This window comes from Cygnus atratus, chromosome 1 (genome assembly GCF_013377495.2).
Source record: "Cygnus atratus isolate AKBS03 ecotype Queensland, Australia chromosome 1, CAtr_DNAZoo_HiC_assembly, whole genome shotgun sequence".
Taxonomy (NCBI): Eukaryota; Metazoa; Chordata; class Aves; order Anseriformes; family Anatidae; genus Cygnus; species Cygnus atratus.
In genome coordinates this window covers 103,370,960-103,395,542 of record NC_066362.1, presented here as the reverse complement: position 1 = coordinate 103,395,542, position 24,583 = coordinate 103,370,960, and the positions used below count along the sequence as shown (strand labels likewise).

General features: G+C 36.3%; 1 protein-coding gene across 10 annotated transcripts in view; it reads right to left on the bottom strand.

Moving 5' to 3' along the window:
* Positions 1-2,209: 2,209 nt before the first annotated feature.
* The window catches only part of C1H12orf4 (chromosome 1 C12orf4 homolog), a 25,065-nt gene continuing 2,691 nt past the window's right edge, over positions 2,210-24,583 (bottom strand). For 2 of the 10 annotated variants that reach the window (XM_035545735.2, XM_035545736.2), the window contains exons 4-14: positions 24,119-24,300; positions 21,148-21,247; positions 20,932-21,053; positions 18,608-18,714; positions 17,785-17,982; positions 14,475-14,603; positions 11,716-11,784; positions 9,959-10,161; positions 4,788-4,845; positions 3,499-3,566; positions 2,210-2,460 (exon numbers count right to left, since the gene is read on the bottom strand). In XM_035545735.2, the coding sequence (XP_035401628.1) occupies positions 2,368-2,460; positions 3,499-3,566; positions 4,788-4,845; positions 9,959-10,161; positions 11,716-11,784; positions 14,475-14,603; positions 17,785-17,982; positions 18,608-18,714; positions 20,932-21,053; positions 21,148-21,247; positions 24,119-24,300 (1,329 nt within the window). In that variant the 3' untranslated portion in view covers positions 2,210-2,367. Of the gene's footprint in view, positions 2,461-3,498; positions 3,567-4,787; positions 4,846-8,312; positions 8,449-9,036; positions 9,128-9,958; positions 10,162-11,715; positions 11,785-14,474; positions 14,604-17,784; positions 17,983-18,607; positions 18,715-20,931; positions 21,054-21,147; positions 21,248-24,118; positions 24,301-24,583 lie in introns of those variants that run through there. The other 8 variants (XM_035545737.2, XM_035545738.2, XR_004778501.2 and 5 more) reach the window with 7 other exon arrangements.

Genomic DNA, 24,583 nt, shown 5'->3' with positions numbered 1-24,583 from the left:
GGACAGTCGAGGTCACCTCAGCTCTGTATTCTGTTTTTCCACAAAGACAGCTAAAACTTACTGTTAACACTACTTCCTGGGAACAGATATGAAAAGCAGGAATAATAGATGATGTATCAAGAATTCTTTTGACAAAGTCTGGCAAGACCATTCAGTGCTTACAAGGGCCAAGCTTCAGAAAATTTAAGCGTAACTAATAGTTTAGGACCATTTCTTCCCTTTAGACTTTCCAAAACCTCACCCCTGGAGTTTGTTTGCTCATTTTTGTATCAAAGATGGTTATTAGGGTGAAAAGTTCATATACAATCCACTTTCTGAGGACTGAAAATACACAGCTTCAAAAAATTAAAGGCAGTAGGACTTATCACAAAAAGGAAGTAATTTTTTTTGAAAAGAATTTGCAGTTTTACACAAGTGTTACTAAATTAGATACGTCTTGGGGTTTTGGCATAATAAAAGAATTTGTGTGGAATTTTTTATTAAAAGTCTGAAAGTATAAGACAGATAACTTGCTCGAGAATTTTTGGTGTTCCATGGGTTACTTCGTGGTAGATTTACTGACTGGGTGTGGGGGGGTAATTATGTAACACACATCTCTCTTATAAAACAGATCAAGTCTTACAACTTACAAAAAGGAATACTTCTGCTACCACATCTTTCACAAACAGAATCTTGGTTAGAGCACTTGATTTTCTGGGACTGGAGTTTAACTTCATCTTAGGAGTAGCAATGAGCTTTAACAGGATTAATCCAGATCATTCTAGATGAATTTAAATCCTTCTATTCTGGAACACCAAATGAGGTCACATTACTTTCATGATTCTTCTTTAGAAGCTGCTGGCACAGGAAAAGAAAGCATTTGACAGTTCAGCAATAGATAGTTGCTGTGTCACTTAGGTGGACTCTGCACAGCATGAAGGATTCAATAAAAAAGTTAAGAGTTTATGCCATTTATAAACATCATGAGCGTATTAATATTATTTTGATTCTCTAAGAATTTTAAATTATAATTCATATTTAAGTTTTATATAAATTATAGTTTGTTATAATTTTTAAATTACAGTTTCCCCAGTACAAAGCTTTACACTCTTTGCATTCATTGAACTAAATAAAACAATAATAAAGTCACAATGAAGATAGTAAATCACCTCATTTTTAGCTGGTTTTCAAGCACAGAACTTGGGCAATCTGTAGAAAGATATAGAGTCAAACCCATCTCTGCCAGGATCCCAGTGTATCCTACAGAACAGAACTGTGGGCTTCAAAAAGCTCCCTGGGACTTTCACTACCTCAGCTGCTTTCTCGTGAGCCTAACTCTTCTGGGAACACTGAGAATACCAGCTTCAGACAGGACTTTCCCTGTGACGCTGATTGCTTACAGTCTCTTGTGCCCACAGACATGTTCAAAAAGCTTGACTGTCCAAGATGGGATAAAAGCAGTTTCTTCCCTAGTTTCCCATCAGTAGGAGGCAGGAGGTTGTGAGACTTGTTTATTTGAGTGGATTCAAGTTTGGCCGAAGAAATTTCACACAAGCATCTTGATTAGTGATAAAGACCCTCTAGTGATAAAACATTTTGACAATAAGCAGCAAAATATACCAGTGCAACAGATTTCAGAACACTATAATGTTCCTACTAAGTTGTACATGACAGACTTGTCAATGTGAAACCTTCAAAGAAAGCAGAAAGATAACATAGTAAAAAGGTAATAATTAAAAGAACACCTAATCATTTTCACAGATACATTAGCTTGATTCTTTTTTAATACTTCCAGTGATTTACAAAATGCAGTAGGTTAAAGGATTCTCTCATGTTTTTCATTTTATAACAGTTAATTGGTAAAACGAGGCATTAATACATTTTATTTTGCAGTCACTGTGAGCTTGGAAAGACAACTGAGAATAATTTTGATATAATTTGTCAAAGGAGACATGTAACATCCTTTTTTTTTTGATATCTTTTTTTTTTGACATCCTTTAAATGTCACCAAGCCAATCCAGAAAATGTTTTTAAACCAAGCAATCTGAAGCCCCTCCCTCCCCCCGATCCTAATTCTACTGTAAGTCTTATTCCTACCAAACTACATGAATCATTTCTGTGGATTACATAAGACTAGTTACATTTCATGTCTTTCAGAAAAAGGTGAGGAATTCAACATAAATGCTGTGCTGAAACAGAGAGAGACAAAAATAAAATGCTAACATCCAAGTGCAGACAGCATGTATCTTTTATTAAGATGACGTTATTCTTGAAATTGCAACAAATACCAACTCAGGGTCATCAGGCCTTGGAAAAGAGACATTTCCATAAAGAATCTCCATAGCCTCTTCCTCTGTCAACAGGATATGTCTTACTGCTGCACAGAACTCAGTGCTTAGAGGTTAGAGTCAATGTAGAGGATACTCGGAAGATTTGGGGAAGCATGTTACTCAGTTGGTAAAACATTTCCTCAGAAATTGTCTGGGGGGAGGAGGGGAAAAAGAAAAAAAATAAAGAGATACACCAGTAAGCTTTGGCTTTTTGCTGTAGTTTGGAAGAACTAAATCTCTTTAAACTTTGTTTTTTAACATTTAAAAGAGTGTTGCAGTTTTTCAGAAGGCCAAGAAGATTGTTTTCAAAATGTACATTATAATTCTATTTAATTCAATCAAAAGAAAAAGATTGACCTAAAAATCATGTCTGTATATTTATGGGATATATCTGTTTCCAGTACATTTCTTGTTCTAATAATTGATTAGTTCTGCCTAGCAGAATCATGACAGAGCTGTTCATTATCTACAGGACTTCTGCTGTCTGAATTCCAGCATCAGATTCAGCTTCAGTTCATTTATTCTTGGCTTCCTCCTTGCTCAACAGTTTACTACTTTGTCATCAAGTATTTGCTATTTCTTTCATAACACAATTCTGATTTTTTACAGAACTTCTAGCACCACTTTTTAGAATAAAAACAAACCAGAAAAATAACAGCACAAAAAACACCTCAGTATTGGTCACATTTGCAAAATTTCCTGTTTCTGTAAATCAGTTAGAACTCCAAATTAAATCATTTCAGAATCTTTATTACAATTAACTTAAAACATCTAGAGTAATTAATGATTTTGTGGAAGCATGACTGAACTCAGTGCATTGCAATTTTCCAAGATGCTCAACAGTATGACTAACAAAAACCTAACATTATATAATGCAAGGTTAGTCCCAACTCTTCAGAGAAAATAAGAGAAAAAAAAAAAGTATCTTCTTCTAAGGTTATGTATTAACCATTCATAAAGGTGAACTTCCCAGTTTGCATTTTCAGCATCCTCAGAAGATACTACAGGATACCCAAAAACATAAAACCCTTTTATTCCTGTTTTGTAAGCAAGGGATAAAACCAACAGCGATTAGGTTTAAGCTCAAACTGAAAAACAGGGCACAGCAAAGAAATCAAATCTAGATCTGTTGACATTTAACTTCTTGTTCCCAGTCTCCCAGTTTAGATACAAACTTGGTTTAACCTACCTGCGGTACCAAGAATTGTACAGTCCGAGAAATTCCTCCATCCCATGAAGCCATTTCCATCATGAAACCTAAAAACCAGCATCCATATTATATTCATTACCTATGTAAACTTCCCCCTCAATCACACTACTATCAAGCAATGAGGAAGTTTTCACATACAATTAGGATTTTAACTGCCTTAACTAGGGATATCGTTAGTCACATTTAAATCAGACTTGGCTGATCAACCGACTGAAATCTGATTTAACTGGAAAATCTAATGAGGAATTACTGAGAAAACTGGAATACCCTTAAACAGCAAAATAACCAGGTCTATGGTACAGCAGAGTACTAGCCAGCAGAAGTGAGAGGTTTTTCCAAATATGATTATATTAGGAATTTTTTCAATAGCTTGCTTTCATTGAGAACCAGCTTTTTTCTTTAGCTCTGATGCGATCACATCCAGATGAATGAGTGCAAGACAATATCCAGTTGCCAAAAGGGTTTTGGCCATCTGGCAGGAACAGAAACTACTTGGACTTACATAGAAAATGCTTAATTCTCATTGCTCAACTTATCATCATTTGGCATTTTTATGCTAGCATTTCCTAACTATAACCAATGAACTACAAGGTCCACCGAAACACATTAGTGACAAATAAAGATGCTTGGAAAAATACTTGTATAATGAAAATGGTTACATGGATGATATTTCATTGTGAATCACTAAAGTTCACAACAGCAAGAGGTTCTTTAAGTAGGTGATAGAAAGAACATAACTACTAGCATTTTAAATACTCTAAATGACTGTTGCGAGCGTTTAAGTGCAGGACACAAGAATGCAGTAAGCAGTAACACAAATGGGAAATATAGGAAATGACAGTCAAATCATGATGACTTTCAAGCAAAAAGGTGAATTAGCATATAAACTAGTCTTGAAAAAGTATAGGGAATTGTCACTGAGGAAATTAAAATACAACAGACACTGGAAAGTATACTGTAGAGAACCACCTGCTCCTGCCCTCCTTCAGAGATTGCTCAGAAGCAGTAAGGGCTTTTTCTTTCACTGTCTATGTAACAGTTGTGAAGATATTTTCAAAACATTTTGTTTCCATTCTAAGTGTGAGATTATTTCCTGATGCTTAAAAGTCCCACAACAATAGTTAATAATTTTAAAGAGAAAGTATAAGTGTTTTAACAAGTAGTAAGTTACTAAAATGACTTTTTTGGGGGAAAATGTATAGCTTGAGCTAAGACTGGATGTCATCAAATGCAACACTGGAAATGAGCTGAAGCATTTACTAACATACCTTTAACACACTTGAACACAAGCTCTGCTCTCTTTAAGCACCATGGAATGGTCATTTCCTAAAAATAAATGAATAAATGAAAAAGGTCCAATGCCCATGGATCTACCATCAAGAGCAAGAGGAAAATTATTAAAAATAATAAGTTATTACCATAAAACCATATTTTCCCACCAGGTATCCAAGCAGCATTACAGGCCATGATGAGGGATTCAGTTTTCTAAAGTACTCTAGACAGGTGGTGTGTGTATATGTGTATGTATACGTATACATAAACACACATGACCCATATATACATATATATAATATATGACCATAAAAGCACAGCCACTGCTTATTGGTATGAGAGCCTAGTGTCTGAACAGCCTATATATTTTTAAGCTGAGATCTTGAAAAACAAAAAAAACACACACCACCATACTGTTGATAATAATCCTATTAATGTCACTGGAAAATGGGTCTACTTAATTCCTCTGTGGAACTTCAGAAAAATGTATAATATCCAATTGTAACTATCAGATCTGTGCTTCAGTTAGCTGAAGAGAGGCTCCTGACCACGTCTTAACAGCAGTAGCTGATGATTACCAGCTATTTTTGATGATTCTGGTTTAGGCTTATTGGCATACCCATACACCTTCAGTAAAAAATTATCTCTAATACTGAAATTGGTAGAAATAATTATATCCTAAAGGTGTATTTTTATTAAGAGCTAAAACAAACAAAATCCATCTTCATCTGATGGATGGGTTTCAGATATAACCAGACAGCAAATTCTTACCTGAAGTTAAACACCAAGATGGGATATGAAAACCACCTGTATAAGCTACCTTACTATATGACAAACAGGCCCTAGTCTAAAGAATTTAAGTAACAGTTCAAATGCATTAGTACATCAAGCATTCTTCAGCTGTCAACTATAAAATGAATTATATTAAGATGAACATTCCTACTTAGAGGCAGGACTGTCACTGTAAACACTTCTCAGGAAGAAAATAATACTTACTTGTTCTGATGTGCCCTCCAACATCAAAAAGTGCACTTTCCAGTATGAACATAGGAACATACACATGGAATCAAATTTATCATTCCACGTACCTTTTAAAATTTATGCTTTACATAATTTTCTATTCAGTAAAGCCAGCATTTATTTTGCAATGTCAAACAGTGTGCAAGCTGTCATTTTCAAAGAGCTTCAGGATTAAAAAAGATTATTTGAGAAGCAAGGTTGTCCAAGAATGCTGACTGATAATGTTGAATCAATATATTGAATGTCTCTGCACTAAACAACTATTAAAAGCTACAGTTTTTTCTTAGGTGGGAGCACCTCCCTATATTCTCCCATACCTGAAATAGTAACAGCCTCATAGTAACATAAAAACAGCCTAAGTTAGAATAACTTTACAGAACTTTTTTTTTTTTTCATGAGGTGAATTGTTGCATCAATAGATGCTGCTTTTAGACTATACAACATGTGAATCAGAAACAACAATATTGGACAATTTTTTTTTCTTTTCTAACCTTTCTGGAAGAAATAGCTGGGTTTTGTTATAATTTATCTGCCCACATTTGCATTCAGTCACAAGCAATGTAGGAGTTTATTGCTACTTTTGATCACTGTTTTGGCTTAGGTTAAAAACAAATACCTAAAAAGAAAGGTCCTGTTGCTCTGAGGGCAACTTATGAGTACATTATATAATCAATAAAAGAAACTAGCCTTAAAAGGACTGATTCAAACAGCAGGATATGACTCTACTCCTCAGACTATTTCAGAGAAACATAGATGTCAAATCTTGTGGTCACTCAGGGAAATAACAGGTTGAATCTACAATGTCAGTGCATGCAAGCCACAAGAACAGAGAATGACGCAGTAGTGATTTGATTTTAATTCATCTTTAAAAACTTAAGTTCTCATGATCTTGACATGTTGTCAGGACTTCCCTATATGTAAATTAAGTAACAGTTGTGGAAATGAATAATCAGGTAAGTGCTAATTCAAAACACAGCACAGAAGGCAGGAAAAAAAGAAACACCCCATCACATATGGTAAGTTTTCATTAACAGCATTCTACCAAGTAGAAAATGTGTCTGGGACTTTTGGTTTCATTCACTACAGAGAGCACACACCATTCCTTTTCAGGATGAAAAGATCTGTTGTTAGATTAACATTCCTTTAGCTGATAAAAATAAAAAAGGCCAACTTCAGTGATTAGAAAGATATGCTGCAAACCTCTTCATCACTGAAATTTGTGACAGACTCACTGCATGGAGTTGCTGCTTTTTTAAAATCTAGAAGAGCATCCTTAAGTCTCTGCAGAACCGTGTCATAACCAGGTAATGAAAACACTAAGTCCATACACTTCTTATGGGACAAAGATTTCAAACCAAATTTCAACGGTTAATTTCAGTAAGCTAAGAATTAGCAAGGTGTTTATTCAAAGTATATCTATGCAAATACTAAACACTGTATGGAGCATTGCATGTTTCATGGTACGAAACGGTAAGAGAAAAACTGAAGGTTAATACACTCTTTGATAATCTGTCTATATGTATAAATGATGTTCACAAATATTTGCTGCACACCTTATACTCCCTTAATATCTACTTTTTTCAAACATTTTTTCTTAACTTATCATCACATAGACAGCTGCCTGACAGCCCTCAAGAGGTCTGTTTTCTTCCATGTTGCTATATGGATGGCAGCATACGACACCCCTTACGTTGAAACTACCAAGGAAGTGTGCCAACTCCACCATTTTTAATGATTCCATGTAGCCATTTCATTCCCCAGTTCAGTTTATATCAGATTCAGTGCAATGATCAGACATTAGGACCTCAGTTGTCCTAAATTTGAACTTGTCTATTTTTTGTCTTTCTCAAATATCAAACACAGTTTCCTTCCTTTACTGAACTTAACGATCAGAACAGGAAAACAAAAACAAAACTGTTGTTGTTGTTGAAGTCACAAGAAAAACTAAGGAAAACAGAAGCCCTAAATTTTTTCTTGGGGGGGGGAAGGGGGGAGAAAGAGTAGCTTAATATGAAGGCTAAATAATAACAAAGTGTAACGGCTTCACTGAGACTGATACGCTCATCATTTCTGTGGGGTTATAAACACGACTCTTCCATCCATAAAAGAAAACCTTTGGGAAATACACAAAGCAAACTCATGATGAATGCTTGCCACAGTGAAGCATGCAAACATCTCTGCAGCTGTGCTCCTGGTTAACCACTTTACAAAAATGTTTTTTATGTAGGTGGTAAATGCAGATTCAAAACTGGAGCTGCTGAAGGCACCAAGTTCAGGTTAACCTTCGGAAATCTGTTGTTATTCGCTCTTCCCTCAACAACAAGTTACAGACTTGTGTGTTTCAAATGAGGTCAGCCAGCTGCAAAACACTGTAATAAGCGATGCTGCTAATGCAATTCACGGAGTTCAGTTTTGGCTCAACCTATGCTTATCATACAGGTCACTTTCAGCTTACTCCACACATACTTAAAAAGCTTAATATAAAAGATAAATCATTTTACCAGGACTTTTAATAATCCAGCATCAGACAAGTAGATGATTCTTCAGTTTCACACATTTGAGCAACGACACCTTCTTAAAAGCATGGTGAACACCTGGTCTTGTGCTCTATTTGTATTTTAAACATGTTAGTTTTAGCTTTCATTGTATGTACGTATTTCAAAGGGAAAAAAAAAAAAGGTTAATGTAGTCACTTGGCAACTTGATTAAGAGAAGAGCTCTACAAATTTCTGAAACACAGGAATTGGGTCCCATTAATAACTCAGGTTGCTGTCCTGCAAGTTGACTACTTGCATTTGCATCCCAAAAAAGGTGTTAATACCAAAGATGCAAAAATATATTTCTGAAATAAAATCTATTACTAAAAGTTCACATTTTGAGGCACATTCTTTAGAATCTTCATTACTGGATATTTTTAACATTGCTTGAACTTTATAGACCCCAATCTTGCAAATGGGATCCAATTCTACATGGTGTTCAGATAAAATTATGTTAAAAAATCAGTTATTCCACCTATTAAAAGCAATCCAAGGATGAGCCTTTTTCTTGCTATGAGTCAGGCACTTTCAAAGGAGAGGCAGTCTTGAAATTGGTAAGTGAAAAAACAATTTTTTTTAAAGAAGAAAAATAACAACATAACAGATTGCAAGTAAACATATGCAAAGACATAATTAATAGCAGCGTTATCTTATTCTCCTAATTTCTTTTAGTTTGTAAATTTGTCACCTAAGGAAGTGTGGCAAGTGGCTGTACTTTCTGTCTGCTGGTTCTCTCCCCACCTCCATTTTCTTCCCTGCCAGTATCTTTTGAAGCTGATCTGACAGAGGAAAGATTGTAAATGGTATTAAATTATAAGTTTACTATGCACTGTGAAAAAAATACAGTTGAATAGGAGAAAAGTTCTACACGCTAGTGTCCCACTGAAGAAAAAAAATACAGAAGTTCCGCACAATAAGCACACTTATGTCACCAAAGTATGTGACATATATCACTTGAGTCTCAGCAGTATGCTGCTTCTTGCCCAGCTGGTACATGGGGGGCTCAGGGGCAGAAACTAAACATGCAAATACTTAGGGCATGAAGAAGGAGACCATTCAGAGCAAAGGTGAAATTTGGTTACTGCTGCACAGGGCTGAGGTGATAAAGAATGGTGTTTAGGGGTACAGAATTCAAATTTTCTAAGAAACCGGGCTTTGCTAGTACTGCTGCTCATAAAAAGTTAGTTTTAATTTTTTCTAGCCAGAAGCAATTAAAATTTGGATCTGCTATTACTATTATATCAGCATCTTACAAACTATAGTTTCTAAGCAAGAACTGCTGCCACAAAACATCTTTTTAACTTCTAAATATGTAGTCCTATCACCTCTTTCATTAATACCTCTGTAACCGTGCCCTGAGCTGGATCAAGGAGAGATAGAAATAAAAATGAAGAGGTTCAGCTGACTGAAATGCTTTTAACTGGTTCAGTTCCTTAACTCAGGTCACTATATAGATACCAATGCCAGCACAATGATGTGGCAGGAGCATGTGACTGGGATAAATTGCTCCATTTGCCTTAAACAAGAATGAGACATATCCTTTCGAGAAAAAAAATAAAATTGTTGCACCTTAGAAGCTAAGAAGAAAACAAAACTTTAAATTTACTTACTTCTGACATATCATGTACCAACAGGAGAGGAATACTAATGGTAGTAATGTCATGTGTGCAGCAAACTTTGAGAATGTTTCTGAGTCCCATGATCGCAGGATCCCGAGCAGTTATGTTTCCAGATCTTACGTTATCATCCACACAAAGGTGAAACGCAACATGAATTTCAGAAAGATTTGAATGGCGTGTTATGTAGAATTCCCCTACAGAATTACATAAACCCAAAAGGCAAGGTATCACAGTAGTGACCTACACTGAAACACAATTGTTATGCAATGTAAGAATAGGGTCAGTAAGTTAAGACAAAAGGCGATACAAGTAGACAACAGATCAGAACACGTACATAAGGAGTTACATAAAAGTTAGAAACTAACTGATCTAAAATCTCTTGGAGTATGATTGTTTTACATTCACCCTACACTCACTTCCCTGCTTTGATGAGTTTCACAAGCATCAGGGACACCTGGTGTAATAAGATGTAACAGTGCCAGAACAAGCGGATATGATCTATATATAGCATGAAACAAAAAAACAAACACAGAGGAGGTGTAATACTCAAAATATATAATGTAAGCACTGAATTGCAGACAGATGTGGGAGGCGGAAATACCAAAAATGGATGCATTAAAATAAAGGATGCGAAAAGTCTGTGGAAAAGGATAGCGGGTTATACAATAACAGATACATTTTAGAAGACAAAGGTATAAATGACCTTTAGAATTTAAAACAATTCAGAGCAATGGGAAGATTAGTTACAAAGCTGCTTTCAAGAAGACGTCTTGTCAGAGAGATTTTTAGGCTTAGTTTTCATTTATCAAAGATAAAGAAGCAGCAAATGGGCAGTGAAATGCAGGTCTCTCCATCTTATCTTTCTGCTGGAGAGCAAAACATCTATACTGGAGTCAACAGAAAAGCAGGTATACAATACCACTACTGTTCCAGTCAACAGATAAGCATCTTCCTTCAAACCTATTTTCACTGGCAATTCCAGTTAAGATACTGCCTTTGCACTGGAATATCTGAAGAATGGGTACGTACTCCTTCCTGACGATGGCTAAGGTAATCCCCAGCAATGTCCATCTAATAGTAATGATACACATGCCACTGCAGAAAGATTTTACTGGGATTTATCCATTAAGGATCCAAGTGGATTTATAATCCACTTACATGACCAAGATCTAAGACAACCATGAAAGCAATTTTAAGAAGCTCTCCTATTACCCATGGGTTGTATGGATTTATCTCCTTCCCCTGTGCCTCCAACTGTGCATTCATCTTCAAACTCCACAGCAGCTTTCCTTACTAAAAATCACAGTATATACTAAAGATATTCCCTCTTTTAGAGGAATGCATTCTTACATTCTCAAAGTTAAAATACATTCTAAAATGCTTTACTGGATCAGAACAGTGACATCTATAGTTATTTCACAAAGTTATTTGCTATTATTTATGTTTCATTTTTTTTCCCAGGATCCTCAGAGATCTTTTTATCTCCCCTCAAATTCTGAAGAGAAATTTTAGACATAGAGAAGTGATTTGCCCCAAAGTCATATGATGTGTTGGCAAAGCTGGGAATAGAAACCAGATGTCCTGACACCCAGTTCTCTGCCTTAGCCACAGGAACATCCTTCTCCTCTGATTGAGGTCAACTTAGGTTTAGTTTATAATTTATGTTCTGAATTTAGAGCTAAAAATGTGCATCTATAAAACAAAATTTGTTCTAAGAAGAGGGGGCAAACCTCTTCAATGGAACTCACCTGGTAAAATATTTGACTGGTTTCGTTCAATATTCTTGAATTTATCTTCAGTTCCACTTTCTTTATTTCCTGTATATAAACAAATACCACAGATATTAAACATAACATGTATTAATCATGCTTTGTCATATAAAATGTACTGAGATGATATCTAGCTTGAATTTTCACCATAAAGTTGGAAAAATTTGGGGGTTGGACAAGAATTGCTTCTGCCAACTTCAATAAACGCTGAACTGATTATCAAATTATAAATGAACTTACCAAATTATAAGCTTTCTCTTTTAATCATCCTATGATACCTCTTTATTCAGACAAATGGAAACACAATGTTCTCAAACGGAATGCTAAAGTTTCTGAATTACCCTCACAGCTACATAGTACCTTGCTATTGCTTTTTTAATAATGCATATATTTAAAACAAGTTTGTTCCTAGTATTGCAAGGAAAATTTTAACAGAAATTTACATAAATCACCAATATAAAAACAGCTTTCAGTATTCTCCTTAAGACTACAGCAATATGCAGATTCCTAAGAAAACTTGTTTCGCTATGTACTCTTATGAATCTATTCATGTTACTGACGTATTTAAACCACACAAGTAGTTCTCTGCAAGAAAAACAAAGCTTCATGATGTACAAGTACTGCCTTGACACCATGTGGTCAGAAAATTTCTATGCCATTTGTAAAAATAACTGCAAAGTAAACCATTCACAAGGATTTGGTCAGTACTAAAGAGTATACTCATTTAGTCAATTTATTACTCCATTTTTAGTACTCATTTATATGGAGGGGAATAAGTCGTAACACATCTGCAATTTTTAAAGCTTTGTATTTATATAGAAAAATGAAAGTCAAGTCAAATAAGTCTATGTTGTCACCGGCAGTTTAAGCTCCAGAGGAAAGTATAATTGCCCTACGTATTTCCCATGCTGCTAAAGTGTGATCAGAACTTAAGGACTTTTTTTTTTTCTCTAAAGGTATGTCAATTATGGAATCAAAGACATCATGTGCGGGATTTGCTGCTCCACCTGGATCCATACAAGTCCATGGGTCCAGAAGGAATTCACCCCAGGGTGCTTAAAGACCTGGCTGACGTCATTGTGGGGCCTCTCTCAATTATTTTTCAATGATCTTGGGAATCTGGAGAGGTCCCATTGGACTGGAAGCTGGCAAATGTTGTGCCAATTTTCAAGAAGGGTAAGAAAGAAGACCCTAGCAATTACAGGCCTGTCAGTCTCACAGCAGTGCCTGGTAAAATTATGGAGAGGATGATCCTTGAAGTTATTGAAGCGCACCTGCGGCACAATGCAGTCATTGGTCCCAGCCAGCATGGGTTCATGAGGGGTAGGTCCTGCCTAACAAATTTGATTTCCTTTTATGATAAGATCACCCATCTAGTCGATCAAGGGAAACCAGCTGATGTGATCTTTTTGGACTTCAGCAAAGCTTTTGACATGGTTTCCCATAGGATCCTACTGGACAAAATGTCCAGCATACAGCTAAACAAAAACATCATGCGATGGGTGAGCAATTGGCTGACGGGCAGGGCTCAAAGGGTTGTGGTAAATGGGGCCACATCTGGCTGGTGGATGGTCTCTAGTGGGATCCCTCAAGGCTCCTTTTTAGGGCCAGTCCTCTTCAATGTTTTTATAAATGATTTGGATGTAGGACTAGAAGGTGTTTTGAACAAATTTGCCGACGACACCAAACTTGGAGTTGTGGACTCGGATGAGAGTGGAAAGGCCTTGCAAAGAGATCTGGACAGATTGGAGAGCTGAGCAATCGCCAACCACATGAGGTTTAACAAAAGCAAGTGCCGGGTCCTGCACCTGGGATGGGACAACCCTGGCTATACGTACAGACTGGGCGACGAGACGCTGGAGAGCAGCCCCACAGAGAGGGATCTGGGGGTTGTGGTTGACAGCAAGTTGAATACGAGCCAGCAGTGTGCCCTGGCAGCCAGGAGGGCCAACTGTATCCTGGGGTGCATCAAGCACGGCATTGCTAGTTGGTCAAGGGGAGTGATTGTCCCGCTCTACTCTGCGCTGGTGCGGCCTCACCTCGAGTACTGTGTGCAGTTCTGGGCACCACAGTACAAAAAGGACATGAAACTGTTGGAGAGTGTCCAGCGGAGGGCAACAAAGATGGTGAAGGGCCTAGAGGGGAAGACATATGAGGAGCGGCTGAGGTCACTGGGCCTGTTCAGCCTGGAGAAGAGGAGGCTGAGGGGGGACCTCATCGCAGTCTACAGCTTCCTCACGAGGGGGAGTGGAGAGGCAGGTGACCTATTCTCCATTATCACCAGTGACAGGACCCGTGGGAATGGTGTTAAGCTGAGGCTGGGGAAGTTTAGGCTGGACATCAGGAAGAGGTTCTTCACCGAGAGGATGGTTGCACACTGGAACAGGCTCCCCAGTGAAGTAGTCACTGCACCAAGCCTGTCTGAATTTAAGAAGAGATTGGACTGTGCACTTAGTCACATGGTCTAAACTTTTGGGCAGACCTGTGCGGTGCCAGGAGTTGGACTTGATGATCCTTATGGGTCCCTTCCAACTCGGGATATTCTATGATTCTATGTGGACATGCTGTCTGTGAACACAGGATTTCATGCAGACCTCTCTGAGTTAACTGACAAACCAGAACATCACATTTCATAGATTTGTAGATATGAAGAAGAGGGAAATCAAGTTGCCCATAACCATAAACATTCTACTGACCACTATGCTATTTCAAGGAAAGTAATTTTGGTTGTCACTGACCATGATGTCTTTTCGACTTACTGCTACGCTGTGCTCTGGCCTTAAGTACAACCTTCTGGACAATTTCAAGTTGTTCTTGAATTCCAGGAAAATGAAAATCTGTGCATTCTTGGCAAACAGTTGCAAAATCTAGGAAAAAAAATAAAGATTTAAATCCACATCATAAGGATGTGCTAGTAACATTACATAATGCTGTTATATAGTTAAAGCAAAGACAGATACAACAGCAAAACAAAAACAAAACAAACAAAAAAAGCCCTGCTGCATTTCACTTTAAGTCCTAAAAAAAGTATTACAGCAGAAACAAAGTGTTTTTTTAAATAAATGAATTCCTTGGAAAAAAAACAACCTGAAACAGTGTTGTTATTCTTCAGACAAAATCATCCATACAAAAAATAAACCTGAAGATAACAGCAAGAATCACAGAATTCTAGGTGGTGGAAGGGACCTCGAGAGATCATGGGGTCCACCCCCCCCTTCCAAAGCAGGTAAAACATACATGCATTAAATGTCACCGTCCTTTAAAGCGTTGATGCCTTATTAATAATGGTCCTTCAATCTGTGATGCCTTATTGAAACATATATAGTAGATATTTCCAATAGCAGCTATGGCACCCGAGTTTGTTTTGCAAAACAAGAGCTATTAAATTCATAAACAGCATATCTGGAAAGTTGGCATTACAGTTCTTTCCTCTTAGTTCTCAAAACAGAGATCTGAAAGCTAAAGAAAAGTGCCATCGACTGAAAAGAGCTGCAAGTTTCTTTTCCTGATAAGCAATGTCAGACTTGGAAAAATTAAATTAATAATTATTAATTCATAATTCTAAATAATCCATAATTCTCATATTCTAAAAGATTATGTTTTCTGTGTTTATCAGGATAAACTAAGGCCAGGAAACATTTTATTTGAAACAAACAAAGGAAAAGTCTCTTATTTAAATCAAAACTAAAGTTAGTTTTAGTTTACCATTTGAGTGTGCTATACCTACTTAAAATCTAAGTCACTGTAGCCCTACAGAGTCCTAATGTAAGAGGCTCATGCTAGGTAATGCATAAATACAAAATACACGAGAAGACTATTCCTCTAGCTTACAAAAAGAAGTCTGAATTAAATCCGGACATTGAAAGATCATAAAAAGTTCAACTTCCTGTTGAAAGCTGTTTTCCAGAGATGGGTCCAAGTCCAATTTCAAAGGTATATTTTACTAGTCATTGTTTAGATATCGTAAGAGATACAGTCTACCCAGAAGACATTGCAGTCATGGTTTTCAGTCTTGCAAATACCTCACATATATCCTGAACTTTGAGGCAAACTGAACCATCTTTGGATAATAGATTCACCAAAGACGCAACATCAAACTGTTTGTAAGACAACTGAGCTAGCAAAATATACTAAACAAGAAGCACATTCACTAGGGTCCTCAAGATGGATCTAAACAAATTAGGTCAAACAAGTAAGTTGCAAGACTTTGTAGGACTGCACCCGCTCTCCATTTAGTGTTTACTGAGTGATTGGTGTTGCTCAAAACAATGCAAAATACTTGAATAAACAGCATGCTCACATGAAGCTCATCTATACCAACCTTTGCTAACCTCACAGACACTAGAGAATGATTCTAGTCCATCACAAAACAAAGGCTATTAGGTTTGTGTTTTTCCATTTTAAGACAGAAGAAAATTTTCTACGCTTTTGTAACCCAGAAATTTAGACTACACATGGCATTACCTCCCTGTTTAAACAACAACATAAATGTATTATTTGTCTTCTATTACAACATTTTTTGCAAATGTTATGAACCTTTGAACCCCCTAGCACATTTATTTCTTAACAGGCCTTTTAGTACAGAGAATGGTTTCTGGGTAGTGCTCTTGCAACAAACAGATTTAACAATTTTAAAGCAAATTTTCTTCTCAAAGGTATTTAGTACTGACCTTTGCCAGAAGGTATCACTCTCACCAGACAGTAGATATAAAGAAATGTACCCAAACCTCTGTTGCTGCCTCTAGTAGTTTGGGGTCTTAGCACAACCAGATGTTCATTGGTGGTTTAAAGTAGCATATTTGATTCAATTAGAGGAGCAGAGACATTTTAAAATGCAACATTTTAAAAAAGAATGGAGGCGCAGACAGCTGTGGGAAGTGCTCATATTTAAGTTTGCCAAAGTCTGTTTGGAACTAAGAGGAATCACAATTTACTAAGGATTCTATTTTATAGATTGTCATATAGTCCCTTACTTCCCCCCTCTACTTTCCCCTTTGCTGAGGCTGCAGTGTCAAATTTTGTGTTTAGTGGTATTATCTAAATGTCCATTTTCTCGTGATCATCTAAGACTTATGCACAAATTTTCACTATGTTAATTTAAATATTTAAGCAGTAATAAAAAAAAAAAAGCAATGGAAAATGAGTGCAAAAGTGAAATAATACTGTGAGAATTAAACTTGGAAACCATATACAGAACAAATGCAACTGGAATTTTAATGGGTACACTTCCCTCTCCTTACTACAAGCCTGATTCCACACTATTTTCAGAGTGCACCAAAGCCTACTTTTTCCTCCCCTTTCCAAGAAAACGCATACTAGAATGATGACAACTAATACTGGCTCTAGTCAAAAAGACATTTCATATGTAAATATTTAGGTATTAAATTTCAAGAGGAAGATGGGAAAGTCTACAAAGTTGTTCACAGAGAGCCTGGGTGGCCAAAATTCAAACAGGAACAAACACACGTGTCATTGGTTAGCCTTCAAACACCATCACAGAGACCAGTTAATCAAAAGATGTGCACTTAAAATGGCTATTAATCAAGCTTTCCAAGAGTAGGCAATTAATACTCCTATTATACTCCCATTGTTCCCTGTTAATGGAAGTTACGGTGATGCAGATATTTAAAGTAAATGTATAAATATGGTACGTGCTTATCAATTTTAAAACTTCGTTTTGAGTATTTCATTGTATGGCAAATTAACATTAGAGAGTTAGAAGGCCCTACTGATCATCAGCCAGTGTAAGGCAGGCAAATTAACATTAAAGCGTCCACTCTAACAACTTCCTTACTCAAATGCAAAACCTGGTACAGAGATACAAAAGTTAACAGCGTATCAGAGTTCAAGCTACTTAGCACAGCTCTGTTCCCCATTCTTATCCATCTCTTTTTGCTTTTCCTACCCTTTTGTAATACCACATGCAAAACATTAGGGTCTCTAGTAAGTTTTAATTTTACTGGGAATACTTTTTGTGAGAGAAGACAGCAAGTCTCTAAGAGTGACACTGGCTTTCACTGACATGATATACTCCATCAGGGGACTCACCTCTTTTGATGCCACTGTATGAACTGATACGGTTATCTACCAGTAAAACCAGGCCACAGAGGGAAGTTGAGTAGAGAGACATTGCAGTTTGAAGCCTGTGAAGCTTTACTCCACTTCGATGATTACGCTTATGTTTACAGAAATCCAGCATATCAGCTCTCAATAATCTCAAGTTATGCATGGTCTTCAACTGAGCTCCTGTACCGAATATAAATGATACAAACAGTATTATTAAATACAATGGTATTTAATACAAACAGCAAAAGATGAAACTCACAATTATTATTAAAATGACCAAAAAGTTCCCCTAAGTTTTGTGAACAAGACTTAAGGAAAGTATAATCAATAATACTTGCACAAAGTAAGTTCTTAACCATATATGCAGTTTATATGCATATCAGCAAATTACAAAATAAAGACTACTTGAGTGCAGTCAAAACAGCATAAGAAATCTCTACTACATAAACAATACTAAAAGAAAAAAAATCAAGCATCTATTTTTCTGTTAACTTTTCTTGAGAACTGAATACAACACCCACATTTTAATTTATTAAATCGCTATGTGTATTGACGTTAACATGTTTTTCTATACTAGTCACCTTGTTAAAGTGGATAAAAATTTGCCTTTAAAATGTTTTCCATCAAGTATTTTCCAGGTAGGTAGACACTGTTTGATACAGTTTATGCTGTACTGTACTTCTCTCCCAAACTGTATATAATAAATACATTAATAGTTAAATACTGTAAATAAAACATGGTTAGATACATAATTTATTAGCATCTGTTATTATCTTTGGATTTACTGTCAGTTTATTTTACTTACCCAAGTGAATAGTAAAGCTTTCTTCTAAAAGTCTTTGCTCTTCATAAATTCTTCCATTTCCTTCCACAGATTCTCTCAATTGACTGGGCTGAACCTTAATTTCATCACTAAAATAATGAGAAACCTACTGAAAAGTTTATACTAGCTTTTGCTGACAATGAACAACATATTGCAAACTCTATCCAAAATTTTCTCAGCTAGTCTGTGGAAGCCAAGAAACTAAATCTATTTGAATGAGCTCTACTCATCTGAAGTTTTGCCTTTCTGGTATGTAACACTTCATCTGTACACCAGCAGGAAGAGTAAACTTCACTATCAGATTTACATCACCAGGCTTCTTTGTAAAGTATTTTGAGATTGAGCAACAAGAACCACAATACCTAGTTATAATGAAATGAACATATAAATAAAAAGGGAAAAAAAATCAGTCTGTTTAGAACACACAAAACTTTATTTATGAAGGTCCTGGATATAATATTCTTTCTACCTGCCTCCCCACACACAAAATGGGAGGTTAAAAAAAAAAAAAAAAAAGTCAAGTTTGCCACACTGTTCAAACTAGCAAGAAATATTGTAGAAGACCATTTTGTTTTTTTCTTCAAAAAGTCACCTGTTTGCTAATAAGTCACACAATAAGTACTGTTTCTGCTTTATGAAAGAACATGAACACCTCTTCAATTTGTTTCTGCATTACTGAAAAGGTTCTCATTGTTTTTAAAGAGTCTAATTTTCAAAGGTGTTTCATAAAAGATTGTTTTATAAACTTGCAAGAAATTTCACTAAATGCAAATGCCTAGTTATGAGATAAAACTGAGATACACTGCTAATATATACACACAGAAAAGATACATGTTAACATATATACACGAAGATACAAAAAAATACATAAACAAGCAATTATCTGCCTATCTTCAAGCTTCTAGTTGCCTTATCATAGACTTTCTGTGTATTACTTTCAAATGCATTAGGACCTATAGTTTTCAGAACTCAGAGACACCATACTTTCTATAAAAATACTATCACTTCACATCTATTAAGATGAATGGAGATCTGCAATACTGAGCATCCAAAACTACGAAGTCCAAGCATCCACTGTCTTTCTCAGAGGTACTTGCCACTGGACCTCTAGCTATTTCTTCTGGTTTTCAGTTCTACATAACTCCACCTTGGCCTCATTTTACAGTAGAAGAGATTCACAGTGACGAGCAGGAATGGCCTCTGTAATTCTACTATCTTTAAAGACTCACGAGAATAAACCAACATGAAAACTTTGTGGAAAAATATTTCAGGACTGGGCTTACAATTTGAGCAGACTGTCACTATTGCAGTGAAGTTTTTACCTGGTCACTGATTTAGAAAGAGGTTAGCTTGCTCGGAAGCTATGCAATCCTAGGAACATATTCTGGGACTAACCTGAAAACTGCAAAAGACTTCCAAAACACAGAAATTCAGACACAATCGTGAGGAAAGTAGTGAGAAATCTACACGTATATTATCTTCTAACATATTTCCCCTCCTCTCTCTCTCTTCCCTCATATTCCATACACTCTGCTTTCTTATCCCAAAAGTGAACACTTAAGAGGAAGCGATGAAGTATTTTATACTTTATGTTCCATGCCATTTTCATCTTATCGCTCACATCCATTTTATGCAAAGGTGTCATTTTCCCCATAAATTCTTTCTGCATCCATCTAAACAATCTACTCAGGCTCTTCTACTAATGAGACATGAAAAAGCATCAGGTTTTACTCCTTTCATTTTCCAAATAGTAACGAAGGTGGTAGACACTAATGATACAGCATAGGGATCTCCTCAAGTTACAAATTTAAATTCCCCTACTATATCCTCAATAAGAAAACAACTCTCACTATAAGTGGTCAGACTGAAAGACTCCAAATATTTTAGCTGTACAGTGATGTCTACATAAAACATTAAAAAAGAGGCTTGTAATTCAAAATTTGTGACACTGCTACCACTTACTAAACTTTAATTATTCTGTGTAATATAATTATGTGATAACAGAAAGCATTATGAAAAAGCATTTCAAAAAAAGACAATGTAAATAAGGCAAAACAGGAGGAAGCTCCATACAGCTCAGACTGTAATTTAGTGTATGAGAACATTTCTTTGTACAGAAAGGTTGTAAAAATGTTACGCAAAGAAGAAAGGTCTAAAAATATAGATATTTAATTATGATGGTTTATTTGCCTTTGATTCTCTTGGACCATGTTGTTTAAGTGGCTATTTTGAAAGAAAAAAGTATATAAAACCATGTCTTTTGAATTAATAGAGACAGCAGTAAATGTCACCATGGAATTAAATACCTGATTGAGCTGTTGTTGGGATTCTTAAGGTCCTGATGAAGTTTAATCACCCATTCCTGATATTCCTGCTTCTGGATAGCACTGGACTGTTTTAGTTCATTGGTCCATTTGTTCTCCAAATCCTAACAAGAAAACAGACATAATTTGAGTGTTTTGGGTTCTCTTTTTAAGACAATTATTTGCATGATATGTTCTAGTTCAGTGAATTTAGATTACCTGCTGAGCTTCAAAATGCTGAGCCGCTAATGAATTTACATCTTGGTCTGTTAGAGATTTCCCTAGCTCCTGCATCACCTTATCCATCTCTGCTCCTTGTCTGAAAGGAAAGCAAATGCAGATTTACAAATAACACTTTCAATAAACTGGCAGAGGATGTGCTGTCAATGCGCGCTTGCAACCCAGAAAGCCAACAGTACCCTGGGCTGCATCAAAAGAAGCATGGCCAGCAGGCTGAGGGAGGTGATTCTCCCGTTATACTCTGCTGTCATGAGACCCCACCTGGAGTACTGTGCTTAGCTCTGGGACTTCCACCACAAGAAAGCTATGGACCTGTTGGAGAGAGTCCAAAGGAGGGCCACAAAGATACTCAGAGGGCTAGAACACCTCCCTTATGAAGACAGACTGAGGGTGTTGGGGTTGTTCAGTCCAGAGAAGAGGAGGCTCCAGGGAGATACTACAGAGGCCTTCCAGTACTTTATGGGGGCCTACAGGAAAGCTGGGGAGGGACTCTTTATCAGGAAGTGCACTAGTAAGACAAGAAGTAATGGTTCTAAACTAAAAGAGGGTAGATTTAGATTAAACATAAGGACGAAGTTCTTTACTATGAAGGTGATGAGGCACTGGAACAGGTTGCCCAGAGAGGTTGTGGATGCCCCATCCCTGGAAGTGTTCAAGGCCACATTGGATGGGCCTTTGAGCAACCTGGTCTACTGGAAGTTGCCCCTGCCCATAGCAGGGAGGTTGGAACTAGATGATCTTTAAGGTCCCTTCCGATCCAAACCATTCCATGGTTCTATAGAAAATTCAGCAAACAGCTGAAAGATATGTCATGCAGTACTTTATCCTTCTGCTTTTTTTGGAATCAGAATCCATACATTTCAAGTCTTCCTGCAGAAATGTTCACAAGATGATAAGACAGTTTCTCTAGATACTCTAATATCTGGATCACTTCACTATCATTATTAGAAGAGTTTTAACTAATATGTGGTCTGAACTGTCCTTGCTGAAATTCAATTACTGTGTTTCTTGTTTATTTTTCTACCAGGACACAGAAAAATCAACGGCTCTTCTAAACAGAAGCATCCCTTTATGCAGGATGGATTGGGGGAGGGATCTAGAAGATCTTACAAGTGGAGCATTCTGAAGAGTCCGATAGGGAGTATATGACAGTGCAATGCATGAACTGCATTTTACAGCAGCTATTTAGTCAGACACTTTATGCTGCCAATGTTAGAGAGGAGTTCTTTATTTTACTCCTTTGAGTTAACAATTTGATCCAAAAATAATGGAAAAGTCACTGGACAAAGTAAAAAAAACAGTAAGTTTTCAGTCTCAGAACCTGAAGAATATTTTACTTTTACTGAAAGCAATTACAAACTAGATCTCTCAACGTTTATGCTAAGAACATACATACTTTCAATTTAAAATAGCTATTATTTTTAAAAAGCAAGTCCTGTTTTTTTTTGCTTTTGATTAAGAATGAATTTTAGAGTCCATAAGATGTATCAAATAAAATTTCTAGATACTCAAGCCTGTTAAAAACAAGAAGACCAATAAAAGTTTTTAACTCTTGCCCAGGCTAGATACCATAATCCAGAGACAACTGTTATTTTGAAATGGACTTACTCGATCCCTTGCTTAATGATGAGTTTCCAACTCAAGCTACATTCAAAAAGGGGAGCTGTAATTGCTAGGCTGTCCTGCTATCATCAATTCATCCAAATATCTCGTCTCTCCTTTGTCTTCCTCAGTGTCCCTGGCTTCATTTGTCTTTTTATATTCACCCCAATTTAGCAATGAATTGATTTACTATAACAAAGACTTAGTAATGAATATCCACTAAACAAATCTGAGGGTCAGGGATTCCAAATCAGCTCCCGTGTAAACAGAACATTATCTTCACTCAAGTGGGATAGTCTCAGCTGTCATCAAAATACAAACTTTCACAATTACAGCAAGTAGATATAATAAATTCCACTGAAGTCAATACACAGCTCTGTCATACTAGAGCTGTACAAGATTACTGCTCTTAATACTAAGTGCTCTTTTTTCTATATATGTAGTTGAGAAGAGTCAGTAAGCAGCAAAAACCATTATGCTTACATTACTGCAACTTTTATCCCCAAATTAGAGATATATAAGATTCAGAAATATTAGAAAGAAACTATGTAAACAAATGTGTAAGATTCATTCTGGAAGTACACTAGAAAGAACCTACATAAACAGGTATATAACGTGAGCTTAAAAACAAAGAGCACTACTCCTTAGAAAACACACCTACTAAGGATATTTTGGCATCTCACAAGCATTTCCAGGATTCGTTGCTAGTACCTATACTATATATTTGTGTCCATTCATTTTTTTGAACCTATTTAGTTCACCGTGGGGGGATTAAAACACACAATGCATGTGCTCCTCCTCGTGGACAAAGCAGCCACCTGCACCTTTTCAAACTTACTGGGGAGACCACAGAGACTTTTACAAAATTCTTCCTTTTAGAGTTTCTGAATTAAAGTTTGTTCAAATCTTTTCCTCATCTTTTCATCTTGTGGAACTTCCAATTTCTTATTTGAATTATATTACAATAAAGGCAAAACATGATACATACGTAAACTTCACTATCTAGATAACCTAAGCACTTAAAACATCGATAGGAATGGAAATAAAACAGCAATGGAAATTAAAATGGAATTTGAATGGAAATTAAAAAAAAAAAAAAGCACAAACCTTGTATTAATCAGATGACCTTTGCTTTTATAATTTTCAGTGACTGAGGAGAGTGTAAGACAGCTGACCCCAACAATATAAACTAAGCATTATATGACTAAGTTTAAAGAGGGAAACGCAAAACTAAAATAGGGCTTACATTGACAAATACAAATTGACACGCATTATCATATGAGTTGTATACACCCATTAGTATGCACCTGTATTTTGTAAGACAACTGAAGAAAAGAATGCAGAATACCTTTCCCGTAGCTTTTTCAATTCCACATCTCTTTCACTTATTAATTCTGAGATGCTAACAAAATAATTGTGTTCCAGGTTTAACAGTGTTTCAGAAGCTGGAGAATGTATCAGATCATGATAAACATCTGCAAAATCTTCATCCCAGCTGGTTTCTTCAGGTTTTGCATACTCTAATGTTGTCTAAAAATTATAAGAGAGATGTCTTTAAAGTCACCATATAATATAAAATAATGATCCCTCATAATGGGGAGGCAAAACCAACTGGGCATTCACACTGATGCACGTCCTTCAACATACATGAATTATCTCCTTAATTTGAGCTCTCTGTATTCTGCTTTAGCTTTTATCATTTTCTCTCTTCCCCTTATTCTATTTCAAAGCAACTAGCAGCAGAAGCATTACGGTTTTGCCAGCAGTGAAGAATCATCAATTTTCACCACCAACATGAAAAGAAGAATAATTT